The sequence below is a fragment of the Dicentrarchus labrax genome, unplaced genomic scaffold (assembly GCF_905237075.1).
Source record: "Dicentrarchus labrax unplaced genomic scaffold, dlabrax2021, whole genome shotgun sequence".
Taxonomy (NCBI): domain Eukaryota; kingdom Metazoa; phylum Chordata; class Actinopteri; family Moronidae; genus Dicentrarchus; species Dicentrarchus labrax.
Window position 1 is genome coordinate 25,358,711 of NW_026136718.1, and position 17,205 is coordinate 25,375,915.

Sequence of the window (17,205 nt, forward strand, 5' to 3'; positions counted from 1 at the left end):
AGATTAAATGTGCCTTAAAAGGTAAACAATGAAAAGAACATGAAATGTGAAAGTCTTTACAATAGGGCAAAAATAATCAATAATCAAGACCAGCCTTACAAGAAATTAAATTACACAGTTATCTGTGCAATTATTTATTTTTTAATAATGCCAGATCACTGATTCTAGGCTGTTTTAGGAATATTTACCATTAAAGCTTAATTTATCTCAAAACAAAGATGTTGGCTCTCAGGAAAACACACTAGAGCTCTCGGCACTCTGGCTTTTGTTATAGGGCTGGGTACGGTTTGAAATATGTTGCCAATTAGATTCCTGAGTTTTGATAGCAGTACCAAAATATCTGCTAAATATCTTATATTGCTATATTCAAACATGTTTTACTAACAAACTTCTGAAATGCATTAGAGTTTAATTTTTGTAACACACAAAAAATACAATATAAAATTAACAAAATTAATATTCAAATCAGGTATCATCTGATCAAATAGGTAAACAACGCTATGGATGTGGCTAAACATTCTGTGCTAGCTTCCGGTACTGGATAGTTGACGATTACAACTATTCAATTCTAAATTCAAACAGTATTTAGGTTTGACACCCAGCCCTAATGTCATCTAACTGCAAACAATACAAAAATATCAAAAAGATTAAACAAGCAACTACTCAAAATCAAAAATCTCTGCCTCTTTCTCTTTCCAAAAAGCAAAACTACGGTCGATGTATTTACAGATTTCGTCATTGCTAAAACTGGAAATGTCAGTTCCGCTGTGTAGCATCCCCTCATCAGGTGTGGGTGTCTGCACAATGACTTTAGGGACCTGTCTAACCTCTGGGAGGGTATGTTTCACCACTTCCACAGTGCTTTCAGACTGACTCACAGTGTTTCCAAAGAACTTCACTTTAATGTCCTCAAAGCCGTCCTTCCACTCGCGGTTTCCAGCCTCAATGTCCTGTATAACGGCCTTGTGGAAGTCCCTGACCATCTCCCAGGGAAAGCTGCCCACGTGGTCGAACACCTCGAAACACAGCAGGTGTCTCATTTTGCGTTCGTCCACAGGCAGCTCAAGCTCCAGGATGTGAAAGTAGCCCAGCATGAAGAGATCCAGGGTCAGGTTGTCGTACTCCACCGGCACGCCATCCAGACGAGGTAGGAAGTGCTCTGGGGAGTAGAGGGCCTGCTGTCTGTGGAGCCTGTGGATAACACTGGAAGGTTGAAAAACTGAAAAACATGTAACAGTAGGCTGCAACTATAAGCTTCACCACTACATATATGCATTTATTTTTCCTTGTTGAATGACTTGATTAAATGATTTTCAAAATTGTTTCTGTCAACCGCCTATTATTACTAATAACATTGTAATACATTTTTTTCAGTATTCCAAACCAAACTTTTATGCTGTTCAGCGGATATTTTGTAAGTTTTATGCTGGACATTTAAGCAAATCACACTGAACAAACGAATTTAAAGCTGCCTTAATTGACTTTTTGGCCACTAGGGGGTAGCGTAACTGAACGAGCCTGGCTTATTAGCTTGCAAAGTTGTTTGTGAGCAAACCATTGCTTATTAACACATTCAGCAGACATGGTATCATTTATTTGAAGTTGCATTTCTGACCACCTGACAAATTTAAGTCCAATGTTGAAAATGTTGGCTAAAACTTTCTTTACCAGATAATTGCTAGCCTTGTCGGCTGTTCGTTTCTAAGCATGTAGCGTAGAGATGGTTAATCAGAGCTTGTTTCTTCAAACAACTGCTGCTGGAACCAAAACAATAGGCTACTGTAAAAGAGGCTAAGAGCTCCCTGGAGCTGTTGTGAACAGCAAAGTTGGGGTCAGTTCTCTGTGGGTTTGTTACTTTGAGAGACTTGAGACTCCTTGCACATTATACATTGTCATTTAATCGATGGCTGATATAAAAAGAAAAGATTAGTGGAGCTTTAACGTGTTTTCCTTTCTTTTAACAATATCTCAAAGAATTTGGTTTTTATTTAACTTCTTGAAGGGATTGGTTACAGGCAAGGAACACCTATTCAATACCAGCTCAGTCTGTGAATGAATGCATCTTTCTAAATGGACTGATAACTTTGATCCCAACAGTTCGTAAAGTGCTCATAGTTCCAACATCAAGTACTCAAAAAATGTCCACTGTAACACTTACTTGTGTTGTATAATTACTGTACTGATCAACCTTTGGGTGAATTTTTGGCATAATGTGAGTAGTGCACATGATAATAGATGCCACCTAGTGCGAAGAAATTCTGTTGTAGAGTAGTACGTTATAAAAAGTCCTTCAGGCCTACCTGCGTATCTGCCTGGACGGGACACTGGAGATCATGTTCCTCCAGTTTCCCAGCATCTTGTTGACAGCACTCCTCTGCTTGAAGAAATGTCCCAGGGAACTGTTCATCATGTTTGACTGGGCGCTCTCCACGCTGCCCCTACGACTTGACCCAGATTTGTCACCCATCCCCAGGTTTCCTCCACTCATCTTCCTCTCTGCGGCATCCTTGCTCTTCAGCGTCACAGTGTAGGCAGATTTCTTCCAGTGACTTAAGAACAGCACGACTATACGCTCCTTTCTCAGGCTGGTGGTCTCTAGAACATCTGCAAAATTTTCATCATAGTCAATGCCAGAGTCACTGTTCTGGTCGGTTTCAGGGGCTGGACTTAACACTTTAGGCTGTTTGTCTGACTCCGTGGCCTCAAGCTGTAGGGAAGAACTTAACACGACGGCCTCCTCCGGCTCCTCCGACAAAGATGAGTTCTGCGTCTCAAAATTAGACTTCAGAGTCCTTACAGACACCCCAAACTGATGGATTTCATCCTCTATCTTCTCCCTGCGTCCCCTGGTGGAGTTCTGTCTGTCTGGCGTCTGAGAGAACACGGAAATCAGTTCGGTATTAGGCATCTTGCAGTAGGGCTGATCTGTCAGGTTGGTCATGAGCAGAGACATGCTCTTTACGATGCCCGAGATGCGGCCACACCATACAGGCAGAGGAACTTGACTCGAGAAGTTTCTGAATTGTGTGTTGACGGTGATGTTCACTATGGGAGCTGGCAGGATGTGCCTGAGCTCCTCAGCTAGACGAGCAAGCTCCAGCTCGTAGCCTTCACAGTTCCTCTGCATGGAGACGTTGGCAATCTGCTGCTCCAGATAGATGAGGTCATCCTCAGCCAGCAGCTCACCAGAGGGGCCCAGGATGGCGTTGTGGGCTTGGGAGTACCTCCAGGTGACTTTGGCATATCTGTTCCCATTTTCCTGCAAGAGAAGAGGCAGATAAACATGCGGGATGTCGTATTGAATTTTTGTTTTCAAATGGCTTAGGCGTGAGAGGAAAAGGGTAATGATATAGTAAAACTGCGATCCAAACCTCAAAAATATGAGTTGACTAGCAATGTATTATGTCTTTAGTGATTTTTTTTTACAAGCAATTTAAAGTAAACTATGATATCCAAGTGTTTTCAGTAATGCACATTTAAAATAGCGTCGCAAAATCAAACCACAATTTTTGCTTCGCTCATTGTGGTCTGGTTAGGCTCAATGTGCATTAGTTTAGAAGGGGATTATAAGGGAACATATAACTTTCTAGGGCTGCATCAGTGATCAAAACACTTGCCAATTAATTTTCTATCAATCGACTTGTCTCTTAATTGTCGTTTAGTGGACATTAAACCAGAAAAATACATCTGCTGCTCTGGAGAAATTATTAAAAAAAAAAAAAAACTATCCACTTAAAACGGCTCCTGTATAAAACTGAGGTGAAACATGGGCCGTTGCTGTTGCAGAGAAAAAAACGGTTACATCAGTTATGAGTGTGTCACTTTCAATCCTTTATTTGATGTCTACCTGCAAGCCAGGAACTTATTCTTTCAGTTCTTTATTTTCCATCATAAACACTCTCCATGCTTCTCTTGATTAATCAAACATGTATCTGTTGGACTCAGATTAGATGTTTTCCAGACTTAAATAATGGAGCTAAAACTGTGATCATGACATGTACTGTCGTCAGGCTAGATTTAAAGTACTATTTGCTGTAATTCACAGATCCAAGATCCAACAGATTTGTCAGATTTAGATGAATGTATGAATGTACATGCATTTATAAACTAATCTTTAATCTTTCGAGAGACATTACCTTCCTCCTCTGATCCTCCTCATCCAGCAGCCGGGCCTGCAGCTGTCTCACCATGACTTGCCTCTTCCACTCAGCAATGGGACGGCCTCTGTCATCGTGAGTGGGCACAAGGTAGTCGATGTCTGACAAGTTGGCCTCCTCAGTGGGCAGGACCACCATCTTGTTCTGCACAGACACAGCATTTTAGCTGGAGAAAGAAATCCCTTACAGAAACAAGGATGTACAAAACGAGAAGGCTTACTGCCTGTCCAGTGAAAACTCCTGATAACCCTGATTGTTTCAAGGATTTAATGGACTTCATGTCGCCGAGAAGCTTTCTTTCGCCCAGGAGATTTGGCTCAGGCAACATCGTCTTATCAGAAGAGACAGTTATCTCACTCCTAGTGGGTTTGGGCTGATTGAAACCTTTGATAACTGAAACACAAATCATAAACATTTTTTTGTTATTAAGCAGTGACTTTTGGTAGAAGAGTGATTCAATAGATAAAAAGATGTGTTTTTCTCACCAGATGTCGCGACTTGAACCTGCTCTATTCTGTTAGAGGCTGTTTTCACCGGCTGGCCGGGTGCGGATGAAGCAGAAGGTAAGGGAGGCGTAGAGGGCGGCTGAGGGTATCTCGCCTGCGGGGACTCCTCACTTTCAGGTTGCTAATTTGGACAAAAAAAAACAGAGACACAGCTCAGTTGCTTTGGGTTACAGCAGGAGATTGCGAAGAACACGGTGATAAACTAAACTCAGTGTTTTACCTTTAAACTATCCATGGGTATGTTACTGCTGTAACTGTCCCTGCATGTGTCACTCAGGCAGCCGTAGTAGTCCTCCCTGCTGCGCTGAAACAACACAGCCGGCTTCACCTTCACTTCCTCCCACACTGGCGCAATCACCTCGATGGGCTTATCTGCACAGGCTGTCTGCAAATATCACAGTCCAGATAATGACATTTAAGACTTATGAAGACCAAATATTATGATATGTACAACTTCAGATAAAATCATGAGGTAAGGGTTGCTACAAAAATGCTCAAAATGTTTCAGACAATCAACAAAATTACTGTAACAAAGTTGGACAGCTCTTTATAAATGTTCCCAGCTATCATTCAAACACCACATCACAAATGCTTTTCCTTTTTCTAGCAAATACCAGTTAACAAACCTAGTTCATCTCTTTGCATGTGGCTTCATACTCATTATAGAGCCAAACATTTTGTATCTCTGCATGTTTTCACACAGCGAATAAAACAGATTTCTTTTCATTGAAAATGAACGTAAACAAGGTTTTTTTAATGTGATAGTTGTGTGAAATTGGCATCAAATCATTGGAGAAAAACTGTAAATGGGACAGAAAGCATTTGATATTAGTTATACTGTTTATAGATTAAAAAAAGTTTGACTCATTTTGACTACTTTCTGAACACGATACAACCCTACTATGATAAATTAATAGTCTGGACTGTGACAGTTCACATCAAATGTAAAACAAGTAGATTTTCTGATTGTTGTACAGGAAAAAAATTAACTGTGGATGGTGACTTTCTTTTTAATTGTATTGCAGGTAAATGTAAAGGCAAGTAATATTTATTTGGTTCTGCCAAAAGGTAAGAACATACAGTTTATGGTAGAAATCAAGCAGTTTGTGGGCGATAGAAAGGTAGATGTGGGAAGTGTAATCAGTCACTATATGAATATATATGTATTTGTTTGGATTGTTTTCTAGAGGTCATTATGATGAAGGTGTAAAAGGAGCTTCCATCTGGCACCCAACAAATAAAGTATATTACACTAGGCTAAAGATGGAAGTAATGTTATCTATCAAAAATGTATATTATGCTATGCTTTTACAATTCTTGAATTGCAAAAAAGGAATTAACAAATACGGTAAATGGAATTTACTTAAAATGTCTAGATTTTAATTAACATTTTAAAGCCTGAAGACATGCATTGTGAAAGACAAAAGAACAAACGTACGGGATAGTAAGCAACCTTGAATAATTGGCAGCATTTCACACCACTCTAGGGAGGATGTAGGATGTATGGAAACATTTAGATCCCCTTTAATGAACCTGCGTTGTCCTAATGCACTCCATGCAGAATGCATATCAAATTCAGCTCTCCAAGGACATTATTAGTAACCAAAACATCAAAGGCAGCCCTAATATGCTGTTGCATGCTGTTGTGCTTTGTGTCCATGAGGTGGTCCTTGCCATTTCCTTCTCACACGGCACTTTGATGTCGAACAGCACGAAATATGCTATGACACTGCTCAGGCGGAGGAATAAACTTCCCAGAAGTTGTGCAATCCATAAATAGATAAACAAGGGGCTGGGAAAAGGGGAGGGGGAGCCCCATTCCTTTGTGACCCTTCTCGTAACAGTTCAATGTCCTAAAAGCTATGATGAACCGGCCCTTGTGTATGTGTGTTTAATTAGACCCAGTGGCCAGAGAGCATTTGGTTTTCATCAGCACCCCATCACAATTGCCACGCAGATATAGATAGCCTAGCCCTGTTCTGGCCTGGATTCACTCTCCCTCTATCAAAGACCACAAAGAGCCCGATCACTACCGATTAGGAGCCAAGAGTTAAGAAACAGCTACTCAGCGCTGTTTCATTGTCGAACATGCAGCACCAGTAATCCGTGGTCCCTGTGGGTCGAGCCATGAGAGAGTTGAAGTATTTCAGAACAGCATGTGTATTTAAAAAACATGTCTTGTAATTCTGCGCCCTGAAATCAATCATTAAAACAACCTGCTTCCATGTGAAACGTTCACGTTCTTGGTGATAAATTGCAACATGGAATGTATACAGCGGGTGTACATTATACACAGAACACTATAGTGTAAATACATGTCCACTCACATGTTAAAATACTCTCAGGTTTCCTCCATGGAGGTAAATGCTCGAGAGGCTAACAAGTGACTGACACAATGTTTTTTGCCAACATTTACAGCCTTTTTGCATCTACTGTATCTGAACATGACAAGTAACAATATTTATCTACTTTACACTGGAACATTTTAACAACTACTGGATGAGAAAACTATATCTAGAAACTGTGCTAGATTTAAAAAAAGAAAGAAAAATCATCTCCAATTTGCAAAAATCAACAATGACAACATATATTAAGGTCATGAGCCGGCAGTATTAGTCATGCCTAACCGTAAGAGGCCACAACTGATCAGAAAACAGGTAAAACACTGCCAAAACAACTGCCAGCTAGGGCCTCTTTCACAGAGCAAACAAAAGTTTCCTTTCATTTTACAAAACTAATTACTCAGCCTGTCCAGTCACTCACTTATGAAGAAATGCTCAAAGAAAAAGAATGTACTAAAGCACAAAAAGGAGCAAAGACAAGCAAAAGCAGCATACAAAGTACAACTAAAAGTGAAAATGTTCAATAAACCAACCTAAAACTTACTAACCTTGACCTTGAGCAATTCTCCCAGCGCACACCGGTGCGACTTCAGTGTGCAGTGAAACTCCAGAGGCACCGACTCGTGCAGCCAGGTATACGGGGCAGCCGCTCCGTGTTGAGGATGTGACACTATCGTAAGATCACCAACCACTCGTTTGACACCACCATCAGCATCTCTGCCAGTGGCCAAGGGCCGGCAGGCAATAAACAATAAACTCTGATCGGAGAATGCTGTTAATAATTAAGGGAAAGGATAGGATGGCCGGTAATGTCACTAATGCATGGACAAACCAATAGGCATGTTGTTGCACGAAGGGAGGTATCAGCGGAAGACTTGTCAAAGCAGCTGGAAAAGAGACATTTTATCCATGCGCTTTTTCCACTTGGGACAATAGAATGGAGGAGCTAGTGCATTAAGCATTTTTTATTGTGAGGGTGGAAGAAATGTGACAGTGGAAACACAATGCGACACCATCAGCTTAAATAGATGGCTTTGACTGGTAATGTGGAAAAGCTGACAACAACAAACAAGAGTTCTGTGACAAACCATCCACTAATTGACCAATACATTTTCTAATGAATATTACCTCTGCCTACTCAATATACATGCATTCTAGCAGTCTTGCTGCAAAGACATTCTGAAAAATTATATATTAATATAATTATTTATCACCGTTACCGATAATCTGTTGATTATTCTCTTGATTCGTTTTTAATTGAATTTTTTTTTTTAAATAGTGAACAATCTCCCAAAGCCCAAGGAAAATCAGCAAATATTGAAACCTGAGACGATATAAACTGTGAATTTTAACTTAAAATTACATTAAAAAAAATTAGATAGATACTTTATTCATCCCCAAGGGGAAATTCACAATGATCAAAATACTTGCGATTTTCTGTAGATCGCTAATAGATTAATGGAATAACTGTTACAGCTCAACAGCTATCAATGAATATTAACATGTTGGGATTACATACTTTTAAAGTTTAATTTGTAAAGAGTATTACTATATCTAATATATATATATATATATAGTATTAGTACATATATATATTATTATAATTATATGGGAGATTTAACACATCAAATGATCTGACGTGAAGGAAGATGGAGGGCTTCATAAGAATCATACCTTTGTTATTATTATTATTGCACCATTATGAAGAACACAATAAGCTCATTAGATGCTCTCTGGTGACAATTTTCATAATATCTTTTAATAAGCTCAGATGTAAAAAGCTATGAAAGCAGTGGTTACCAACCTGGGGGTCGGGGCCCCACTAGGGGTCGCCAAAGCTTTACAGAGGGTCGCATGGCCTTCTTGCTTTTAAGGGGTGTATGCAAACTTTAAAAATACACACATTTAGCCTATATCTCAGCCTATATCTCACAGCATAAGGGCACGGTGAAGACCTGAACACAAACTACTAACACAGAGCCTTCAGTCTCTGCTCAACAGCCTTATAAAAGTATGTAACCAAAGAGCTAATAAAGCAATGAGACGAAAACACTGAATCTGTCAAAAGAGAAAAAGTTATCAGAAAAACTAATCTGAAGTGTAATATTCACAGGAAATAATCTGGTAAAAATGCATCTAAATCACTCTTTACACAAACTTCCTGCACTTATTGCACTATTGTAGTTCACGATTTTGGTTAATGGTAGACTTTATCAGTTGTTGTGTACTGTTATTGTTATGCATTAAATATGATATAGTCAGGGGTCGTCAGTTTACTCAATGATAGAAAAGGGCTCCCTTAAGGAAAGAGGTTGGGAACCACTGTATTAAAGCATGTGTTTTGTTTCTTGTTGCAAAAAACAATGTGGATATTTTGACAATGTTCTAAAAAAACACAGTGATGAATTAGGCGACCATGTGTTGCCTCTGTCCAAGTATTCTAAAAATACCATTCTCCAACAACAGTATCTCTGGCCTGATCGCTGTGAATGGAGAGCAAAAGCCACAAATGCGCGTGAAGTAAACCTCACGCCACACGCTGTTTATTTGATTGCAGCTGTTCCTGAGATGCGAGATGAGGAAGAGCGGTTGACAGCGCTGAACGAGTCTGACCTCGTTGTGAGCGTTCCAAACACACAGAGAAGCCAAATACACTGCTCTCCCCGGTCAATGTCCCAACCCATTTAGGTCGCTGCTCGGAAATGAGATTATCCGACCGACACTTAAGAACCGATGAAACCCGTGATCTACGCAGCACTTTACAAACCTAAAACACCAGCAGAAATGTAATTAAAGCATGTCGGCTCATACAGCTCGCCTCTGGAACAGCAGGTTTCAAAGCATGCATCAGTTTTCCAAATATTATGAGGATTTAAATCAATTAACTGCTACTTCAGGTGACCCCTTTGTTCACCTCAAGCCTAGAGTTTGTGTCCAATTCATAAGTTGCCAAGAAACATGATACATCATTCTTGTCTGCTACCAACATTACACAGTATCCAGAGGTGACAATCATAGCACTTCCAACTCCCTGGAAAAAACATGACACACAATCAAACGTGTGTTTGAAGCCAATGACATCCTGCTCTCCAAGTCCACAGAGGGATAGAGTTGCCGGTTCCAGGCATCAGAATGGTGAAAACGCTGAAACTTAAGCTTGTGGATCTCATAACGGGCTCAGCCCCTGGGCCCTCCACCTGAGCCGCTGGAGAGGGGTAACTGATAGGCCCTTAGTTGGCGCTGGCTCCGGCTGCGTTCAACGTCGCAGCGGCCCCTGCGCTAATTAGCTCTCCATTGTTGATGGGAGGATTATTTCTGAAGGGGGAGCTCAGCAGCAACGCCTCGCTGCCTCCCTATCATCATCCTCTTCATGTACGAGTGCTGCTCTTCTCTGCTGACTTATTCATGGCTTCAATTGGCTGACGGCTTTTCGTTACTCTGTGTACATCGCTGTGCAGCCTGCGCTATAGACGGCGAGTGAAGTGTGATGGGAGTAAACAAACGACAGGCTGCAGGTGGACAGCTGTGAGGCTTTAAGGTCCAACAAGTCTGCTGACAGAGGGGTCCCCATAGGCTCTTTCAGTTAACAGTATTCTCTGTTTCCTATTTAAAATCAACTCCACAAGATCAAATTCCAGTATCAGTATCAACTGTAATCCTCTAAACCTAATTATTATGTCACCATTTCAAAGAAAAACAAATAAAGCGAGATATAAAGAGGCTGCAACCAGCAAACTGACTATTAAAGTTAAATGCAGGCCAGTTTTTACTGCATTGACCCCTGACTTGAACAGGCAACACCAGCACAAACAAGGTGTTAACACTAAAATATTCATCAATCACATTAAGGAGTGTCGTGCTTTCTGCACAAAACAAAAGGGCTAATCTCAGAGAGTCCTCTGTGGCAAACTGAGAAGGAAGAATCTCCTCCCGCACTCACGGCATCATCGCATGTAATGCCTTATTAAACACAAAAGCCATCATCGTCCACTTTCTTAGACCTCTTAAACTAAGAGGAAAGCAATCAGGCTGAGTGGAGGAGAGCAGCGCTGGAAGGAGGACAGGCTTGACCTGCATGAAATACATGTCGCAAATTAAGAAAATGCGTCACCGAGGTTCCAAGATCTTCCAGATGTTTGCTGTTGACCATACTCCCCAAAACTAGCTTTGATTTTCATGCCAAAGTAAACAGCTGGACAGCACTGACACAAAGAGAGGACACAAAGCAGGATAATGTGTAAACTAAAATATACTGTAGGTGAGAGAGCTTACGTTTTTCTCCATGGCACAGAGGTATCTGGCACATACATGGTGTCCGTTGTATTCTGCCAAGTCTGCAGCTGTGAACCCGTCAATATCTTGGTCTGCAGGGTTTGCTTGATTGGCCAACAGGATTTTACAGCACTGTGAGAAGGAATAGGAAAATGAAGTAGACGAAGAAACAGCAATATGTATAAAATACTGCTTTATGAATACAGTTTAGTTTATTTACAAGATAAGAGAAAAAACTATGAAAACAACAAAAGAAAAAAGTTGCGCCCAACCTCCAGCTCTCCATTTTCTGCAGCATCATGTAGTGGGGTCCCTCCCCAGTAATCCTTGATGACCTTTGAACCCATGTGAAGAAGCCTCTCCAAGATGCAATAGTGCCCTCTGCTGGCAGCAAAGTGCAGAGCAGTCGCTCCATCTCTGTCCTGGCAGGACAGGCTGACATCAGTACAGGTCACCTATTTGGGATTCATAAAAAAAAAGGGTTTAAGTTGTGACTGAAAAAAACACAAATTCATCTGGGAAACACTCGCTGTGTGTGCAGCGCTTCTTTACTGACCAGCCACAACACCACAGCTTGGTGGCCCATGTGAGCAGCAGCATGCAGGCAGGTCATGCCATCGTGGGCCCTCAGGTGGACATCAGCCCCGCAGTCGTTCACGAGGTACTCCACAACGTGCAGGTGGCCTTCCTGGCAGGCCAGATAGAGCGGAGTAGCACCGATGAGAGTCTGGCGGTTCACACTCCTGTACTCCAACATACAACAGGGGTGAACAAGGTTATGTTACTAGTGTCAGCAATTAAATGTCTAAAAACACATTGTCGGTATTGGGACCACACTCAAAATCCTGCCTGATACAACACACCAATTTTAGAGAGGCCTTAAAGCATACACAAGATGTAGATAAAATGGTTTCCAAAATGTTTTAAAATGAACAGTGTGTGCTAACTTTGAGCCTTTAGTGATTAGAGGTTTGAAACAGTGTGTTGTTAAGAAATATATCAGGACAGGTACAAATAAAGATTTTTTTTTAAATAATGCAAAAAATAACTGACAACAGAATATCAGAAAAAAATTCACTATTGTTAACATAAAATTAGCAAAACAAGGATATGCTCCTGAACATTTTAATGTGTGAAAAAACTTGTGATATTGTCCCTACGCATTATTATTAGAAGAAATAGACAAGAGATACTGATCTGTGGTTCTTAGTCTCTGGGAATAAAAATATCACATGATCTATCTTTGCATCTGAAGTGATGGACAAACTTAAAGCTAAAATTCTACTGTAAGTATGAATAATACACAGTGATTCTATGTTGTAAAAAGTGTTGATTCTCTTGTGCTTACTACGTGTTGAACTCACTTCTTTGATATTGATATTTAAGAAATGACAGGGGCAACGCAACAAACCCAGATAAGTCAGTAAGTCAACATTTAGTATATTGAGAGCATCTCCAGATATTGGAAATGTGGTGAAAATAGTAATTATATCAAAAAAATACAGACATATAGGGTATAAACTAAAGATCAAAACCTTGTTGGTTCTTGTCCATCAATCATGGTAGACTCTGTAGGGCTACCTTTACATTACCATACATTCTGTAAAGTGCTTCCACTACCACAAGGCTGACATATGACCGACTGTCTAGGCATGTATTATTCATGTTACTGATGGTCACATGTGATTGTGTGACCCTGCCATGTGTCATGCAAATAAGTCAAAACTCTCCTGTAACGAGGAGCTGAAGCAGGAAGAGCAACATATCTTTATCTGGTCCTTACTAAGTGCCACCGTCTCAGGTTGAGGAGATGGCAGCGATATGGGATTCATGGGGGGGATTAACATTTCTCGTGTCCACCTGCCCCTATGCACAAGTGCCATAAATGCCATCAATCATTTTGTTTGGTTATGAGCCACATCAAAAAGGGAATAATCATATTGAATATTTAGTCATCATCTGCAAATGAGATTTTACATAGAAATACACATAATAACTTATAGGAGATCTACTGGATAGCGGTCTGGTAGCAACAAAAGGAACCTACATATATATGCACCCAAAGCTGTAACTATCATATTACAGTCATGTGTGTCAAATAGCAACACACTTATTATAATGGTTAATAAGAGAGCCCACAGTACGTTTCCCAGTAAGATTCCAAGGTGCATGGTCCAATATGTGTTTCTTGTTAACGCAAGTCACTGTCAACAAAAGGGGGTGCCCTTTATTCCTTTGGTTATCTAAGGTATGTGGCACAATTTGTTTTATTGAATTTATTTAAGTTCAGTAGCAGTTTCCCTGACCCTGTTTCCTAACATTAACAGGTTTTTGTTAAACCATTAACTTCCATCCAATGTTTCAGTTATGTTAACTCATCGTCAGGTTGAATAATTTTCCCTAAGTTTATGAATCTGTAAAGAGACACCCTTACAGTGGTAATGTTTTTAGTCATTGCTGTCCTTGTGGCGTGGTGCAGATCAACTTCTTGATCAGTGATTATGAAAATAGCTGTGCATGATACGTCCTCTAAGCCAGTGATTCCCAACCAGGGGCACTTCTGCAGTGAACAGGGGGCACATGGAAAGATTGTTAAGTAGCTCAACTAATATGAAAAAAAATGAAAATATTAATGTTTTCATTTAAAAGAATATATGCATATATTTGTGCTTAGGAGGAAAATAAACAGCCTAGGACAATACTGATCTTCAGTATATTTACAATAAAAGGTAAGTTACCGGTTATGAAAGGCTGACTGAACAATACATACAATACTCCCTCCCAACCCACCAGTCAACATTAACACCACGACTTGTGACCAATATATGATGAGTATGAAAACTAGTAAGCAAGCAGAGAATCTGAACTAGTTAGCTAAAAGTAAAGGACAAGTAGCTTAAGTGGTCAGCTAAAAGAAATGGCTAAACAGTTGAAATTGCTGAACGCAAAATAATAGCTAAACAGTTGAGATACTTAGCTATAAGTAATATAACTTTGAAACAGTTAGCTAAAAGAAATGGATAAATAATTGAAATAGCCTAGAGTAATGTGTAAACTGTTGAAATAGTTATAACATTTGAAATAGCTGTAGTTAGCCAAAAGTAATGAATATATGGTGGACATAGTTTGTTAAAAGTAATAGCTCAACCGTAAGCCTGAAGTTATGGGAAAAAATGTTGTAATAGTTAGTTAGAGATAACATTTGAAATAACTATAGTTGAAATAGTCAGCTAAACATAACGGATATATGTTTTACATGTGGCAGTAGCAAGAATGCAAATCATGCAAATGTTGGGAACCAGAGCCTGGCTACATTAAAGTTGTGGGAGGTTAAAGTTTTAACCTTGCTCCGTAGCAAATAACTTTCTATTAAAGTCGGTGCTCTCATGGGCGTAGATAAAATCCGACTTTCAACAACAGAGGAATCTGTAATACTTTTTTAAAATGAAATATTCTGTGAAAACTTTATGTCAATCTAGCTCATCTATGGTAACCAGGTGCTAGTTCAGTTCTAGGTTGAAAAGAACTTCAACAATATCAGACAATGTCGACCTAATAAAGACAACATTCTTGACATTCTGCTGTAACTATTACGAAGAAAACACTCTATAAAATCTATGCTTATAGACTTTTAGAGCCGAAAGCCATGCTAGCAGGTCTGTGAAGCTCTACTAGCGCTGAATGCTCACATCAGCATGCTAACATGCTTACAATGATAATGCTAGCATGTTGATGTTTAGCGAGTAGTAACGTAATTTACCATGTTCACCGTGTTGGTTTAGCGTGTTGGCATGCAAACATTTGCTAACAAGCACTAAACACAAAGTACAGCTGAGATGATGGCAAAAGATGAAAAGTCAGATTGCCAAAGTTATTACAGTTCATCCTGAGGGGACAATGGATGTGTGTACAAAATAAGAGGAAAAGGAGAGGATCACCGAAGTTGTTATCCTCTAGGGACACTGAGTATCTGTTGTAAATGTCCATCTGTTATAAATGTCAAGATATTTCACTCTAAACCACAACTGTCATCCTGATGTTGGTGAAAAAGGAAAAGCCCGGGGTTCACCGAAGACAGTATGATTCATCATCTGGAGACCATGAATGTGCACCATGTCATAGCAATCCATCAAACAGATATCAAGATAGTTCAGTCACGTGGACAGACCAACACTGCCATCCCTAGATGCTTTGCATCTAGCACAGTGCAAACTAGCAGTGAAAGTAAGGGCCGTGAACTCACCCAGGTGCCTGCTGAACCAAAAGTTTTAAACAGGTGAGGTCCCCATTGGCTGCGGCATAGTGAGCAGGTACAGCCCCACAGTTTGTCTCCACCTCGGCCACTCCCCCAACAGAAAGCAGCCACTTAATGACCTCCACACACCCGAACCGGGCTGCGAGGTGGAGCCCGGTGGCACCAGCAGCATCCTTATCCTGGAAACAGTCAAGATTCAGTTTAGAAGCAGCTTGATGAAGACTAACTGAACTCCTCTTCTGTATAGGCTTTGTAATTAAGAGTGTTTACCAACAGTAGGTAAACACTCTTAATTACAAAGCCCACGGTGCAAGATCTTAAACAGGTGCATTTCTTCTCCAAAGCTACAGTAGGGATACTTGTGAGGACCTTCAGTTAAGACATGTGGTGGTCTCCTTTAGGAATGGTCAAGAAACAATAAGATGAAACATTACATGTTCTTTTGTTTTAGGCAAGGTTCGGCAAATTTGCCCAAATGGGCCTGCATCATTTTAAGAAATCACACACGTAGGTAGACTTGATCCTCTACTAATGATAAGTTCAGCAGGAGCTCCCTTTAGGCATCTGGACATAATTACACTTGCTACATAATACTAATGGATACCGAGTAAGTCAACACCATATGATGTAATGAGCTGGTAACACATGTGAAAAGGTAGTGTACAGCACCTTTTACTACTGCAGTGATGTAACCTCAGCCCCGGATCAGTTAGATGACCATCTAAAGCCACTGCCTCAATTTGGACGCACACACGACCCAGTCACTAGAAATTACCAGGAAAGCTGGACATGTGGCATCTCTCCAAGCATCTGAGGGTAGGTTTCTCTCTCTCTCTCTAAGTAGAAATTGTTCTCAGTGGATAAACTTACCTTAGTGTTGCAGCCCCCTTGGTCTACCAGCCATTGCAGTTCCCGGACGTGGCCAGTGGCTGCTGCATCATGTGCCGGTGTGGCCCTGTTCAAGGCCCGGGCATCAGCCGCCAGCCCCAGCTCGCCCACCAGGAACTGCAGGCACTCCAGGCGTCCACACCTTGCTGCGTGGTGCACTGGGCCAGCACCTTGAGCATCAGTGATGGCAGGTGCAAGGTGACCAGAGGATGCCAGCTCCCTCAGGGTGGTGAGATCCCCTGCTCGAGCCGCCTGGATGGCCCGATGAAGCACCATCCCTGGCTGCTATGAGTAGGTTATGGCACGCAGAACAAGCTCCCTGGAGCGCTTTGGATCCCAGCAAGTTACCATCTCTTTCTCCCTCATGCTCAACTCTCATACAATAACAAAAAACTCATGCACTCATTGCCTTCACCCGAGCCAGGAAAGTGACACCCGAGCGGCAGCCAGCTGGCCAGCATGGTTGTTGGGGAAGAGAGGAGGGGGTCAGAGCCAGCGAGATAGAAAGGTAATGAAAGACGGGTGGAGGCGCACCACTCACAGCCTCCTGCTCTCCTTTGTGTGGCAGTGACCATATGCTGGCACACGCACCAACGCTTCACTGGAGATGGGGGAGCTGAGGCAGCACGGAAACTTAAGTAATGGGAGAAGTCAGAGCCAAGGCATGGTGGATTACAACGAGTGTTATTTTTTACAACTATTTTAAAAATTCATCTCAGTGGATATGACTAAACACCTGGTAAATCTGCAAGATTATAATCTACATAGAATATTTTATAGTGAGA

At 41.0% G+C, this 17,205-nt stretch overlaps 1 protein-coding gene across 1 annotated transcript; it reads right to left on the reverse strand.

The window, feature by feature from the left end:
- Positions 1-95: 95 nt before the first annotated feature.
- On the reverse strand, positions 96-17,197 carry LOC127350335 (espin-like protein). The gene is made up of 11 exons (XM_051376843.1): positions 16,403-17,197; positions 15,521-15,711; positions 11,834-12,020; positions 11,550-11,732; positions 11,278-11,409; positions 4,884-5,048; positions 4,643-4,784; positions 4,378-4,550; positions 4,137-4,301; positions 2,301-3,259; positions 96-1,191 (listed from the first exon to the last, which is right to left on the reverse strand). Exons 1-11 carry the CDS (start codon positions 16,694-16,696, stop codon positions 660-662), a joined length of 3,123 nt encoding a protein of 1,040 aa, XP_051232803.1. The 5' UTR covers positions 16,697-17,197; the 3' UTR covers positions 96-659.
- Between the last annotated feature and the right edge of the window lie 8 nt (positions 17,198-17,205).